Source organism: Nycticebus coucang, chromosome 19 (assembly GCF_027406575.1).
Source record: "Nycticebus coucang isolate mNycCou1 chromosome 19, mNycCou1.pri, whole genome shotgun sequence".
In the NCBI taxonomy this organism is placed as follows: Eukaryota; Metazoa; Chordata; class Mammalia; order Primates; family Lorisidae; genus Nycticebus; species Nycticebus coucang.
Window position 1 is genome coordinate 43,713,147 of NC_069798.1, and position 15,645 is coordinate 43,728,791.

Genomic DNA, 15,645 nt, shown 5'->3' on the forward strand with positions numbered 1-15,645 from the left:
TTAAGAATAGTTGGTAATAATTCAGCAAATTAGTGAGTTTATGAAAATTCACTCTTTTAATCAGTTTTAGACAAATCTTGTAAAGGTTTTTCTGGCTTTGTCCAGTTATACAGCATTTTACTGTATCTTTTTGAGATTAATCCAGTTTTGTAGGTCTTTTCACATTCTTTTTTTTAGGTGAAAAGAGTCTATGCCAACTATTTCCCACATTCTTGCATCACATATTGAAAAGAAGACTGCCAACTGAAGATATTTCCCACAGATTACAAAGGCTCAGAATGTTACTTTTAACTGTGCTCCACCAGAAGGTCTGGCCTTGGGAAGAGATGGCAAAAAGAATACTCTCAGATATGAACATTTTCATTTTGCCTACAGTGCTGTAATCTGGTTTAACAACTACAGAACTGCTTCCACCTTAATCTCATACTTTTTCTTGCTTTACTCTTTTGTATAAAATGGTTAGTGTTACAGCTTCACTAATAAAAAAATACAAATATTTATGATTTAACAGTCGGGGTCAAAAATCAAAAATGAAGTCTGAGGTAAAGCTGGTCTAAGAAAGTAACAATTTGGGTTCTGCATTTAGCCAAGAAATAGGGTTTTCAGAAAAAAAAAACCTCAATAACTCAAAATTCATATATGTTACCTACTTGTTACATATGTGGTAATTAAATTATTTCTCACAATTTTAATTTATCTGTGTATATGTATATTAGTTACATAAATCAACAAAGGACCACATTCTTAGGGTGGGTACATACATACATTCACCAGAAAAGTACCCTACTGTTTCTCATCAAAATTTTTTTTCAGCTTAACAATCCAAGAATGTGAATAATAACAATGGCAAATCGGTGTTTTCCCAGGAACTTACTGAAAAAAGGAAAATCTTATTGGAATAACAGAGACTTTAGTACGATTTCTAGTCCTATAGACAAATGCTGAGAACCAACTTTATGATACAGCACTGTAAAGGGTAGAACTAATATAGAACTAGAAATATGCCAAGTAACCTAGTGACCAATATTGTAAAATAGCCAAAAACTTTAAAGCCATAGGGAAAAAGGAGAACTGTTAGTTATGAAATGGAAAATATATAATATCTAAGTGTTTTTATAATTCTAAAACTTCATTCTTTTCCTAAAATCAATATATTATAGATATAACTGTTCAATAAATGGTCATTTTTAATTAGAGACAGGAAGGTAAATCCTTATTCCTAGCCTCCACCCAGAAGAGCACACTGGGAATTTTAGAGAAACTAAGGGAGGATAGAAGAATGTTATGTTCCTTGCAATGGTGAATTTTTTTGCTCACTATGGATCTCATGGCAGCAAACCAATTGACAATGAAGTTAACTTAGGTTAATATGCATTGGCCAGTTCTCCTGTGGGTCAGGAATGGCCCAAGGAACCTTAGAAAATCCAATTCTGATGAACACAGCTAAAAAAATCAGATCTGAGCTACCTTCAGGCTATAAAAAGATACAGGAAAACTTGACCTTGCAGCGGTACATCCCTGGGTATACATTAAGGGACAAACAATTAAGGAGGGAACAATTTAATATTAATTTTTTAAAAAGAAGAAAGAAAAGTCAACCCCAAGTTAGTATATTCCAGAAATAGTTGGATATATAATAATTTAGTGAAGGGATAGATGACAGAGTTTTATTTGATGTTAATTGAATTCTATGATTCTTAATTGTCAAGTTGCCTAAAACTGGCATACCAACCGCCAAATTAGGACTCTGGCAGAATTAAAAACAAAACAAAACCCTACTCTGACAGTCTGTCCATTAAAGGAAAATGTCTATAAGCAAATTAAAAACTTTTTACTGAGGTCTGAGATATAAACAATGGAATCATTTAATACTGTTAAAATGACCTCAACTGTTAAGTTTTTCTATGAGTGTGTGTGCGTATATATGTACATATATACAGATATATAAATTCATACATGTATGTTATATACTTTATTTCCTACTACAAAGATTGAGGCAATTCTGCTATATATATAATTAGCTATAATATCCAAGATAAAATAGCTACTACTCAAGAAATTATATGAACACAGGAGACAAGTTCTTATCAGAAAGGCTACCATGAAGCTATTCAGTATAGCTCATAGTTCCTGGTTGTGAGGCTCAAAATAGGAATTTTACTCCAAGAAATAATTTGTCCCTCAATTCCCATATACAAAACCTAAACAAAGAAAATATTAATGAAAATTTGAAAAGGAAAATATAAAAGGAAATGACTACCTTCTAACTACCTCTGGAGACCACATAATACCATCACTGCTCCTCATTGTACTAAATACATGCTATAACAATCCAATATGCCCCAAGATGGAAACAAGGCTGGTATAGGGAAAACACCGGCTACAACTGCCAGAAGAGTTAGCAATCATAAATGTAAATTAAAATAGAATCTGATACTTTATGTCAGTTGCCAGTCACAAAGACATTTAACTGGAAAGAATTTCTAAGCCATTTTTAGGATCTAAGTGATTGACCAATTTGAACACATTTAAGCTTCATGGTGAAGAAATCAGGACTTGGTATGAAAAGCACCCTCTATTTTTTGATTTATAATTACATAGTAGAGACACATTCTCATATAGGCAGATAAAACATGGCTGACAGAACAAAAGGCAACCAGCAAGTACCAGCTGTATACATGCTGTCAGGAGAAAGGGGGAAGAATAAAAGTGAAGTTGATGAATAGAATCAAAACGTTTAATATGTATAAACATCAATACCCTAGATCAGAGTAAGAGAAAACACCACCTGTTGTTCATGTCCACAGATTACTTAGTTATCACATACTTGTGGAGGTAAGGGGCTTGGCATGGAGATGAGGCAAACTAAGAAATTGGTATGGTCACCTTTTAAGGCAAAGACTCTACATGAAGACAGACTTTAAGTACAGTGATGATTGTCTTCTATCACTTTATACGCCAGCCTCCTCTACTCTCACACTAAGAGAGTGCCTAATATTGAATCAACACTCAAGGCATTTAGTAATTAAAAAAAAAAAAAAAAGGAGTATCTTAAGGATATATAATGGGCAGCTTTAGGAAGAGATAGAGAAACCAACTAGGTACATAATCTCTTTTATTTGATTCCAACTAGCAAGACACTAGGCTGATTGTTTTTCAACTTCAGAGTCTTAGTCTTGAAACTGACAATAAAGGCACAAATAAAGTGAATCAAAATAACTTTTAACAAAAGGGAAAAATCTGATAATGTTTAAAAGACAGATGAATTAAGCAAATTTGAATATACTTTAAGGTAAAAATTGTAACTAAATAATACAATCAGAATACAAATATTTAGCTTTCAAGAAAAATTAGGCAGATTTCCTTCTGGCAAAGTGCCAGGCCTTGAGAAATAAAGTAACTTCAAGACCAAGCATTTTGATGGTTAGGACCATATCCTAACTCATCTTTTCATTATTCAACATTTATCACAGTGGCTGGGAAAACAACAGTATCAACCAATGTTTCTTGACTGAATGTATATCATAATGTATTATCAGTATATAATGGGTATAGTTCAAACTTAATCAGGAAAGCTTCTTTAAAATAGAATGAAAAGAGCACAATCAGTGTTATTCTAGAAGACTGGTCTAAATCCAGTTACATTTTCTAATCTTAACCAGTGATTATAAAGGCTTCTAGAACTTTTTTTTTTTTAGAAACCAATGGAACTCTTATTTTTTCTCCAGAAGAAATCTCATGAAGAACTCCAATACCGAATAAAAAATAAAGCTGACACTGGTTAGATCAAAGACAGTGGAAACTTTACCAGCCTCCAAGCCCTAAGCTAGCCCCAAGGTTTCTCTGTAGAACCCACCAGGAAAACCACCACTCATCCTAGAAATGTGAGAGAAAGCACAGTCATTAAGTTCTCAGGTTGTCTGAGAAAACTGCCAGTAATGTGGAGGATAAGTTCTCAATAACGTTGTCAGTTTAATAAAAACAAAATTCAACAAAGAGGAGACCCTACCATATAAAAGAAAGAAAAAAGAAAACAACACACACACTTAGAAGGGATCAATAAAAAATTAGGCCACAGTAGCTAAAATGCAAAAATCAGTGTCTAATTAAAAAGCATTAAAAATATTCACACAAACATAATCACCACCAAGAAGAGTCAACCACTCAACAAGTGCAACTGCTCAATACAACATGTATTTCCAAAGAGTCTCAGTTTCTTATTTTACAGAAAAATCACATCAGAATTGTAGAGATGTGCTCCACTATTTAAATGTCAAAGTAGGTACTGCTTCATTTAACATATCAATGCAAAAGTAACTGCCAGAACCTTCTGCCACTTGGGAAGTTGTTCTCCACCCTCAGAACCATTCCCTAACATCACTAGAAGTTCTCAAGTAACTAAAAACTTCCAAAGGGCAGAGGCTGTCTACTTATTATCTCCAGCAAGCCAGTGGTAATAGGTGGGACATTTACTCTAATCACATCATGGGAACCAGAAGTCATAGTGGCAGCAGGAAGTCTGGAAACAAGCAGCAGGTCTCTACAATGGTGAGAGTTTGTACAAGAAGGGGTTGTTAAATTAGGTGGTACTGACCTTGTGCAAATGAGAAATTTTTTCAGCAAAAGTTTGAGGAGAAAGATACATTAGTGAGAATGATACAAAGCAGACTATCACAAAATAAGGCCACCTTCAATGTATTATAAACCGTAGAACCATTCTGATCTTCAAGTTGGGATTTGTGTAGAGGTTTCAATATAAAGCATTAATACCTACGCATGAGTTTCCTTTAGTATATGAGCCTTTCCTTTAGTATATGATGCTGTTCTCTTCTCCAGGAATGCTTATCTCCCCTGGCTCTTCACATGGCTTGCTCCTTCAATGAATGACAGGTGTTAGTTCCAGCATCACTTCCTTAGAAGTCTTCCTTAATGTCCTACCTGAAGCATCCCATCTGTTCAATTCTCTAACACAGTACCCTGTTTATCTCCTTCATAGACAACTAAGATGATTAAGGGTTAATGTAACTGCTGTTTCAGCAAAGGCAGGAACTGTTGCTGTCTTGTTCACCTTTACCCCAAGTTCCTGGCACATAACAGGTGAACCATAAATATTTGTTGAATGAATAAAAAATTACTATACCAAATTTACACAAAAACATACATATACACACAAATATAAGAAAGTGGGGAGTATCTGATAAAAAACAACCAAATGCTGAAAGTACTGAGATAAGACTTGTAGATACAGGTGAATATGATATCCAAGAATAAGTACCAAAGATATCTATCTTCAAAAATATGAAAATTTATGAAAAGATAATCAGGAGTAGTCATTTTCCATTTCTACTGAGATACAGACAAGAAATGTTTAAACTTCAATGAGTCAACATTAGACATAGTAACTATTTGCTACAGAAAGGACTACCAACGGAGCTTCTGAAATCTCCTCACACTGTACAGCATAAAATATAGTCAACCACATATCCAGGATTAGTTAAGAATAGCTCAGATTGCAGGTAATGATAAACTAAAAAAACTTGCTAAAATGGCTTTTCCTCAAAATTTTTAAAATTATGAATTCATAATTATATAGCATAACATTCAATTTATAAATTGAATACTACATACTTTAAAAACAGATGACCCTTATCTGCTGATCATAACCTCAGCATTACTTTTCTAAGTATTTTGCAGAAATAATTCCATTTACAAAAGGTCCATTTCATAATACAATCTGGTAATTAAATCAAATGAAACTACTCTAAATCAAAGAGCAGAAGGCCTTGAAATATTTTAAAATACCTTTTAAAAAGGGATATTTATAGATTAGCTTTAAAAAAAGGATAAATGTACTGAAGAAATTCTAGCATATCCCTGAAAATAACCATACTACCACCTGTGTATTTTTTATGAGGTGGAAAGATAGATCATCAGACTGCTGGTTATATAAGTCAATTATTACCTGTTGAAACTTGGTGTAACACAAAGGGTCTTATTCTATATGAATCTGTACTGTACTCCAGAATTAACTGGTACCAGCAGTATCAGTGCAACTGTTACCGGTGATGATGTCATCCTACACTGTTTTGGTATCAAGACAATTGTGAGAATGGACACAAGAAGCTTGGAAGGATTTTCAATATTGTTTCCTTATAATAACATTTAGTAGTAAATTAAAAAAACACAAAGAATGACTGTTTAAGCCCCACTGAACATATTAAGGTCAAGGATTTCAAAGATTAATCCACTTTTCTTCCCCCAAGAGTTTATTTTTGGTAAAAGGCAGAAAAATTAGCTTTTCTACAAGGAAAATTTGCTTCTAAATGATAATTTGAAAATCTTGATATATATTATATATTTAAAAAGTCACACAAAAATAACGGAGAAGTGGGAATAACAGATCAAGTACTATAACTTTATAAAGGCTTGCGTAGATTGAGAAGCAGCACACACACACACACCTCATTTATGCAAACTAAAAATGTATATAAACAGCACAATACTGTGATACTGGATCATGATACATTACCTGTACATATAACTACTACTGTTATTAATAAACCTTTGGGACACTCAGTTGTATGCCCAACAAGACATCATTAAGTCTTTAAAATCTTCTCCTCCTTCTTTATGGGAGGTTATTTCTAGACACTAATTTTCCCATCTAATATTCAAATATAGGAAACAGATTCCACAAGGTGCTTTAATTGATGAGACCTCAAGTGCTGTTTTCTCTCTTGAATTTTTGGATAGTAAACAGTCCATGGGGACCACACACAAATACTATGACAGAAGAGCTGTTACATTAAGTCTTTTGATGGGATTTGATTGGCGATGAAGCTTTATGACATGCTTGAGCAACGCACTGAAGGGGATCCCATCTGAGTTAATACTTTGTCCAACCACTGTAGCGGTCCATTCAGATGAAGTTCAATCCAGCAAGGTGTACTTGTTACTGTCTGCCTTCTGTTTAAAAGAATATAAGAAAATCACCATGAAATCAAAAGGTGTATTCACTAAAAATCTAATTTCTTTGAAATAATTATTAATTCTGGATACCTGATTATCATTTGAAAAATAGCTGATCCTCAAAGTATGACTTTTTTTTTTTTCATTTTAAGAGGTAAGAGATCTAAAAAAGTATTCACTTCCCATCAAATTACAATTAGTAAGGTGACCTTATTATTTACCACTATCCAAAACTGGCTACCTCTGAGAGACAATGTAGGCATTATTAATCATCAGGCCAGAAAAAGAGATGTAAACCAGGACTGTCCAAAGCAAACTGAGACATACAGTCACCCTACTTATTAATTAAATCAACCACAGAATAGTTAATACTCAAATATCAAACAAAGTCTATAAGGGTACAGGGGTCAAATTTAAAAGTACATCAGAACAAAAATCAAACTTCAACCCAAGCTAAATCCAAAGCCAGTGAACAACATTCTTTTAGCAACATCATTCAGGCTTTTAATAAAAAACAGCTCTAGTGCTTCAACAAAAGGGGTGGCTACCCTCTGGAAATTACATATTCAACATCATCTCATTATTTCTAAACACTGATTTTACTTCTGCCTTATTTGATATATAAAATAAGTTAATAGGGTGGTGCCTGTAGCTCAAGGAGAAGGATACTGGCCCCATATACCGGGGGGTGGAGGGTTCAAGCCCCAGCCAAAAAACTGCAAAAAAAAAAAAAACAAAAAAACAAAAAAACAACAACTTAATAAACCTTTCTTCTACAAAATAACAGCCCTTCAAACATGAGAAAAATTCATTATTTACTCTTTATCTCTAAGCTACACAAACCCAATACAGCTTAAAACTATTTCTAAGGATGTGAGTTTCTGTAATAGGTAGTGTCAGTGCCCCACTATACCCTTCAGATTTTTCACCATGCTCTAGCCAACTTCCAATTGCAGGTATCTGAATTTCTGTGCCTAGGAACATTGTCATGCCCACAGTGTAGCAGTCTAGAGGTGTCAGGAAATTAGCATCCCTAGAAGGAGCCCTCAACCAATTGACATTTACGCAGGCAGTGCTTCCTTCTCCCCTGGGTGGGATAATTCTGTAGGTTCTCTACTGTTTCCCCCAAATTTTCCACGACCTACGCACTGTGGTAGGTAGCTTAATAATGGTAAAGCTACGTTCCCCTCTCTAGATTGCAGAAAGGCAGTAGGTTTAAGAAGACTGCCACTACATTTATTTAGGCATAGCTGTACCTGAAAGATAGTCTATCCCATCTTGTTTATTCACTTCTGATCCACTTAACTCAGACATATTTCTCCATTAAAAATAAATTCTTTGTACAAAGAAATTCCTTGTTTACTGTATTTCCTAATTTTTATGTTGACAATCAAGTCAAACATTTCCTTATGTTGACATTAAAGAAAATGAAAAATAGTTTTAGAAATCTAACAATTAGGTCTACTTCCTCAGCGTCAGCATTAATGAAGACAAAAATTCTTGGTAGCTACCCACAGGTCACAGTTACGTAGGTATTTGATACTTTGATTTTAAGTATTATAAAAAAACTATGTGATTATCCAAAGTACGTGACTACAAATATCTATAAAAACATACCAAAACATACCAGTTCAGCGCCTGTAGCTCAGCAGCTAGGGCACCAGCCACATATACTGGGGCTAGTGGGTTCAAACCCGGCTTAGCCTGCCAAACAACAGCTACAACAACTACAGCAAAAAAAAAAAAAAAAGCCGGGCATTGTGGTGGGTGCCTGTAGTCCCAGCTACTTGGGAAGCTGAGGCAAGAGAATCACTTAAACCCAAGAGTTTGAGGTTACTGTGAGCTGTTGATGCCATGGCACTCTACTGAGGGCAACATAATGAGACTGTCTCACAAAAAAAACATACCGTATATTACTGCTTCTTACAATTATGGATTTTAATTTATCCCTGAGTTAAAGAACGGCAGGGTCCACAGTGAATGAAGATGGGCAGTATCTCTTTTATCAATTAAAAAAAAAGAAAACTATCCTTAGCAGAAGACCTACCTATAGATACACAGAGGGTGTCAAAATATTGTATATACATTTTAAGAAAGGAAAAAACTGTATTAAAATTGTAGTACTCAAAATATACCAACTCAAGAAACGTTTGACTTCTGCAATTATAAGAGGTGTTCCAAGTGGTTTCTATCAGTGTCCAGACACTTCTGACTATGGCAAACTACTCCTTGAGCAACACTAGGAAGCCTCCTCGATCTTCCTTTGTGCCCATCGCACATAGTACCATCTGTCTCAAACTTATCATGAATGCATGCAATTGTTAGGGGTGTTGGCAGTTATGTTGCACACTTATGCCTCCGTTAATCATACTTCCACACTATTCTCAAATTTCAAATACCACTTCAAAATGGTCTTGCATTCCTAAAATGACAACTGTGCTTCTGCTATTTTCTGTCGAATTCATTTGATTAACACCGTCTTTTGAGTAAATGTCATACTATATACATTGCTACTATAATTCAATGCAACTTTGAAAACATAGATACATAGATAACATTTCTTACAAATGTATATACTTTTTTTTTTTGGCACTCTCTGTGTATAGAATTCTCCCTGTCCTATGTAGTTCAATTTTAATTCCTACCATATTCTGCCTTATTCTAACCTTTTGAAGGAAAAGAAAAAGTCTGACCTGAAAACTTCTTATTGGCTGTTACCACTGAATCTGATTTTACTATCAACTCAAACTGAGTGAAGTCCAAAGTTTTGAAAAAATGTATCTAGCATTCTTTAAAGATATCACATTTAAAAAGGGTACTGATCAAAAGAGAACCACAGTAAAATCACAAAACGAATTATTCTACCAATATAAATCAGACAAAACAGTTGACAAGTCTTCATTCCAGAATATAAATATATAAAAGTCATACTCAACAAGCAGACCTCAAATCTTACCATCTTAGTAGTCAGATGCCTCACAAGACTTATTTAACATAGAGAATCAAGTCCAAATCCAATCAAATAAATTCTGAAGGGACAAAATTGCTGAATGAAGTAGGAATATAATTACTATACTATATGAGTGTTTCCCATGCAGGCATACAGAGTGAGTAAATAAAGCAATCAGAGCAGAAGACTATTTTACTTAAGTTCTATCCTTTAATATGGTGAAGAAGTCTTCTCTTTCTTTGATATGGAATCCATTTGATTATTTAAATTAGTAATGACCTAGTCTGTGTTATCCACTGACTACAAGTTAGTTTTTGTAAAACTCAGTTATGTAATTGTTACTACTATCCTTAGGGAAGAGGTGAGAATTAAGAACTGTCTTCCAATTCCAACTCAACTACTTACCATGTATCCTTCAAATTATCAAGTTTTTCTATGCCTATTTGCAATTATGTATTGGTTTGAATCATTTGTTACCTACAAAGATTGCCATTTCATATATTTAAATCTTACAGAGAAAAAAATAATAGAAACATTAATTCTTAGATATTACATTTAGAACATAGCACAGTACCTGGGCACATGAGCAAGTACCCCTTCTCCTCCTGAATAAAGTTCCACTGCTTCACCTACAATTCAACTCATCTCAACTTATTTGTTCAGCCTTATTTTTCTCTACTTTCTACATTCCATATAAACTGCTACTCCATTGTCAGGATTACCACTTTCCACCCTAACCACCCCCATCTATGACTACTAAAATTGTATTGATCTTTTAGACCAGATCACGTGCCGTCAATTATGAAAACATCGTTCCTTCCATGAAGTGACATAAATGGCCAAATGTATGTCTTCACTGTGGTAAATATATGCCTGTAAATGTTTCAATCATATCTTCTATAAAATTTTAAATCTAGAAGCCTCCAACTTTCATTATTTTACATAAAGATCTGCTGATCCATTACCTCGATATGTATAGATAAAAGTGAATTCCACCAGATGCAAAAAGTAAAAGGGAATGTAATTATACTGTGAAAATGTAAGAATAGAACATGTATGTCATACCGGTATTCTGCTCCCCACCCTTTCACAAAACTCATTCTTATGGTGCACATTCTAGTTAGTTGATATACGGCTTCAAAACCCTGATTAACAGACTGAGCCAGAAGAGCAGCAAATTCCTGGTTGTTGAAGATCTTCAGATTACAACCTATGATTGAAAAGAGTAAAAGAAATTGTATAAAAAGAGTGTCATTAAGAAATTATTGTAAAAGAGCTCTATATAGGTTTTAGAATATGAGCAGGCAATCATCTCCTAACTTCTAAAATTAGCAACCAGAAAAATTAAGCAATTTGATGTGATAGGTTTATTGAATCCATACCTGGTGGAATTTTACACACTGTTGCAGGGTGCCAGCCGTATCTCTGATTACAATTCGGGCTCTGAACAAAGATTGCACTATCACTTAGGCACTCAGCAAATACTTCCCCACCTATGTAATATAAGCGCACTCCTCTTCCTAAAACAAAATACATACAGGATTAGTTTATAACATTTACTACTTTGGTGCGACTTTGAAAATCTTGGAGGAACTGTAAAATGACATAAAGAATTTCCATGACCTTTTACATAGCTATGTTATTCTGAAGTCTAACTTTGAAATACTGTGTATCATTTTGTTTTTCCAAGTGTATTTCTAACAATTTTATTGATTTTTAAAAGTAATACATGCTTACCAAAAGTATTTAAACAATGAAGCATAATATATGAATATAGATAATAAAAGTTTCATACAAATTATACATCATTTTAAAATAAGTAAAGAAATTAAGTTAATTCTGAAGGTATTAACTAATGTTTGAATAAGTATATCTTCATCACACAGGCTGTCATAAAGGCCCTGCTGAAGTTAAGAAAAAAGATAATTGAAGAAAAACAAAAAAATTAAGAGGTTTAGAGTCATCTGCCCTTTTAAAAACTATTGAGGACCTCAGTGCTACAACTGTAAGGAAATGAATTCTGCCACAAGTATATGAGCTTAAAAGAGGACCTCAAATTCCAGATGACAATGCAGCCCAGCCAATACTTCCATTTCAGCTGTGTTAGGGATGTATGACCCACAGAAATTAAGAGATAATAAATTTGTTTTGTTCTAGCCACTTGAGTATGTGGTAATTTGTTACACAGCAAAAGAAAACTAATAAAACAACAAACAAGCCTGATTTAATAGACAAATGTAGAACCTGGTACCTTTGTTCTGTAATTATGCAATACTGTAAGTCAATCAATTATGCACCTGGTCATTAGAACTAACTTCCACATGAAAATAAAGTAAGTCACTCTGATAATCAACATTATTTCTCATAAGTGGTGATGGGTAGTAACAATTAAAAAACAAACAAACAATCAGAAGCAACTACTGTTAAAAGAAGAAATTACGTTAAGGGGATGATGACACTCAATTATAAGTAGCTATCAAACCTTTTCACCTCACTGTTAAAAAAGAAATACTGAGGATCCCAAAGAGTTTTCCTTCATAAAGGTTACATTATGAAAATTTACCATATTAGATATAAAAACTGAGATTTAAAGAATTCATTTAAAAATCAAAATAATAAACCCATTATATATTTATATAAATAAACATTTATGTAAACAACTGTATTTCCAAAATAAAAAAATTACCAAGAAGAGTGGAAATGTTTCACATTTTTGTAAATCTCCTGAATGTCTGGCCTACCAGAAAGAGTTGGATTCTCAAATCAGATCTACATTTCATCTCTTGCAAAAATCACATGCCATGTAGCCTCTAGAAAACTCTGGTCTACACTTATGAGAGAACGAGAGTTAAAATGGCAAACAGCATATTAGCACCATTATGAAAATAGTGTAGACCTCATGAACTTGCTAAAAGATCTGAGACTACCAGAAAGACTCTGAATTATATTTTGAACTATATTAAATAGTTTTTGTTCTGATATCTCAATTCAGATTAATAATGGGAAGATTTAATATATGAACTTGCTAGAGGGAGAAACACCCCAAAAGATATAAACAAACTGGCAAAAAAAAAAAATCAATAATTTGTAAAAATTATAACCCCCAAATGTGAACATGGCAATTTTATAACTCATAGAGACTCAACAAATTCAAATTATTTCAATACATATTTATGGGAAGGACTTTCTAGTATCAAGGGTGCCAAATGAAAGTCAAAGAGTCTATAGACTGAAAAATGATCAGGATCTATTAGAAGCAATAGGCCTGTGGGCTTATATATGACTGCACGTAACCAACAGAAAGAATGCTGGCTTTTCTGCACACCAGCTCTCGCATACTACATTAATGCCCGCAATATGAATATATGGCATTATGGCATTGGTTTTCACACAGGAAAAATAAAACATACCTATATGTCTTCTTGTCATTTCTACTGTAGCATTTCGGTTAACGTTGGACAGTAAACCTAAGCAAAACCTCTCTGAATTTGATGGATCTGTAAAGCCATCTACGGTGAGTGAGGGCTGTGATGCATGGAAGGTTTCTCCAACCCTCTGGTTTAATTCATAATACGCTATTGAACACCAAAATGCAGGTTCTGAGTAAGTAACTGGCTGCAAATCTGAAAAAAAAAAAAAGCAAAAAAGGGGGGAATAATAATAAAAGAAAGAAATGTGTGAAAAAGTCAATCCAAAAATACACTGACTACCATCATCTTTACATTTTCTACACCAGCCTACACTAACCAACGACTCAGGAAACAGAAATAACATTTTTATCAGTTTCCACAGATCATACCAGATCTTTTAATATTTTTAATACAAAATTTCAGTTTCCACAGATCCTACCAGATTTTCAATTTTTCAAATGTCTCCCATGTTATTAAGTTACTTTCTGTTGGATTATTTGTTTTACCAACACTTTTAGTCTAGTTCTTCTTCAAATATAAAACAATCCAAGACAAAGTCGACCAATTGGCCGTATTTGTGGATTTGTTAAAAATGCATTAAAAAGTTAATTTTTGATAAAATAAAGAACAGAGAAACAGCAAAGATTAATGAGTCAAAAGCCATAAGAAGAAAAACGGTCATAATAAAAGAATATGAAATATGACATATCGGTCATAATAAAAGAATATGAAATATGACTTATTTTTTACATTTGTCTATTTTACCATGAGATTCTCAATTACTCTAGCTATAAAAATAGAAAACCTACACAATATGTGAGAACCAGAAAGTAATAAAACACAAAGAATATGAAAGTAGTAACAGAATATGGAATCTAAAGAATCCTTTTACTGCAAAACTAGGATCATATAGGTATTCAACTTCCATAATTTTGACTAAATCATGTAAGAAATATTATGAATGAAAAAAATTCTACAATTCAGTAGAATATATTTTGTAGGAACTGAAGAGAAAATGTGAAATAGCAAGGTAAAATGAGGGCCAAAAATAAATTACAAAAGTGTACATACAGTTATCCCTCACTGTTGGAGAGGATTGGTTCCAGGATCCAGTGTTTAACATAAAATGGCATCATATTTACATAAAACTTAAGGATACCCTCTCATGTACTCTAAATAAACTCTAGATTACTTATAAAATACCTAATATAATTTAAATACTATGTAAATGTTTGTTATACTGCATTTTAATTTTTATTGTTGTATTGTTTCTGCATATATGTATAGAGGAGCTAACTGTATAGACACACACATACATGTGTACAGACACACATTCACTCTCACATATACACCCTCCATACCACATGTATTTATGATATGTGTGTATATATTTATACATATACTTTCTTATATTATTGCCACAGACATAACATAAACTTATTCATAAAAATATAGCCATAATTTATAAAATTTTCCATGAAGAAAGAATGATTACAATAAAAAGATTTTTTATACCCATATGTGCCAGTAAACAACTTTTAGTAATACTGAGGCATGATATCAAGCTTTTAAAAATATATTAAACCACTTCCACAATTATTTAATATTCATTAAGATCCCTTTCCTACAAATATGAAAAATAACCTCCAGAAAGGACTTTTATTATTAAGTAAATAATACAGTACAAAAATGGTGGGAAGAAAGCATCTGCAACTTACCCAGGCTATGATTAACAGGGGAAAGAGTAGTAGGAGAGAGTTCTGCTGGAGAGCCTAAAACAAAAGGATTTAATTTTAAAACAGATGTTCAAGTATGCTAGAACTTCTGATCAAGTAAAATAACTGGCTACAGCTAACTGTAATTATTACCAAAATTACATAAATCATTTAAATCCATAAGCTATAAGAAAATGGTCATAATAAAAAGATATGAAATATGACATTTTTTACACTTGTCAAAATACATTAACTGCATTAGTTTAATTTGGGGGAGGAGGGTTTCAACATATAAAAGTTACAAAAGGCAATGAATAGTCCTGTCTTTAGTTACGCAGTTCACCATCCCAAAGATATTTAAGATTGACAGTCTTGTGTCTTTCCAGAAATATCTTATGAACCTTATGTGTATTAAGTAAATACACGTGTTCTGTTATGCCTCCCTTGTCATAAACAAATGACACAATTCTGAACCTCCACATTACTTATTCTGTCAGAGACTATGTTGATGTTTCCTTAGGTATTTTCTTATCTATCTTCCTGCCCATCAAACACGTAACATTACGTTATGATCTCAGATTGATGAATACTTGGGCTGTTT

The 15,645-nt window shown here is 33.3% G+C and overlaps 1 protein-coding gene across 6 annotated transcripts in view; it reads right to left on the reverse strand.

Moving 5' to 3' along the window:
- Positions 1–5,289: 5,289 nt before the first annotated feature.
- The window catches only part of SMAD2 (SMAD family member 2), a 92,818-nt gene continuing 82,462 nt past the window's right edge, over positions 5,290–15,645 (reverse strand). For all 6 annotated transcript variants that reach the window (XM_053571415.1, XM_053571414.1, XM_053571409.1 and 3 more), the window contains 5 exons: positions 15,048–15,101; positions 13,330–13,542; positions 11,302–11,439; positions 10,985–11,129; positions 5,290–6,966 (listed from right to left, as the gene is read on the reverse strand). In XM_053571415.1, the coding sequence (XP_053427390.1) occupies positions 6,843–6,966; positions 10,985–11,129; positions 11,302–11,439; positions 13,330–13,542; positions 15,048–15,101 (674 nt within the window). In that variant the 3' untranslated portion in view covers positions 5,290–6,842. The remainder of the gene's footprint in view (positions 6,967–10,984; positions 11,130–11,301; positions 11,440–13,329; positions 13,543–15,047; positions 15,102–15,645) is intronic.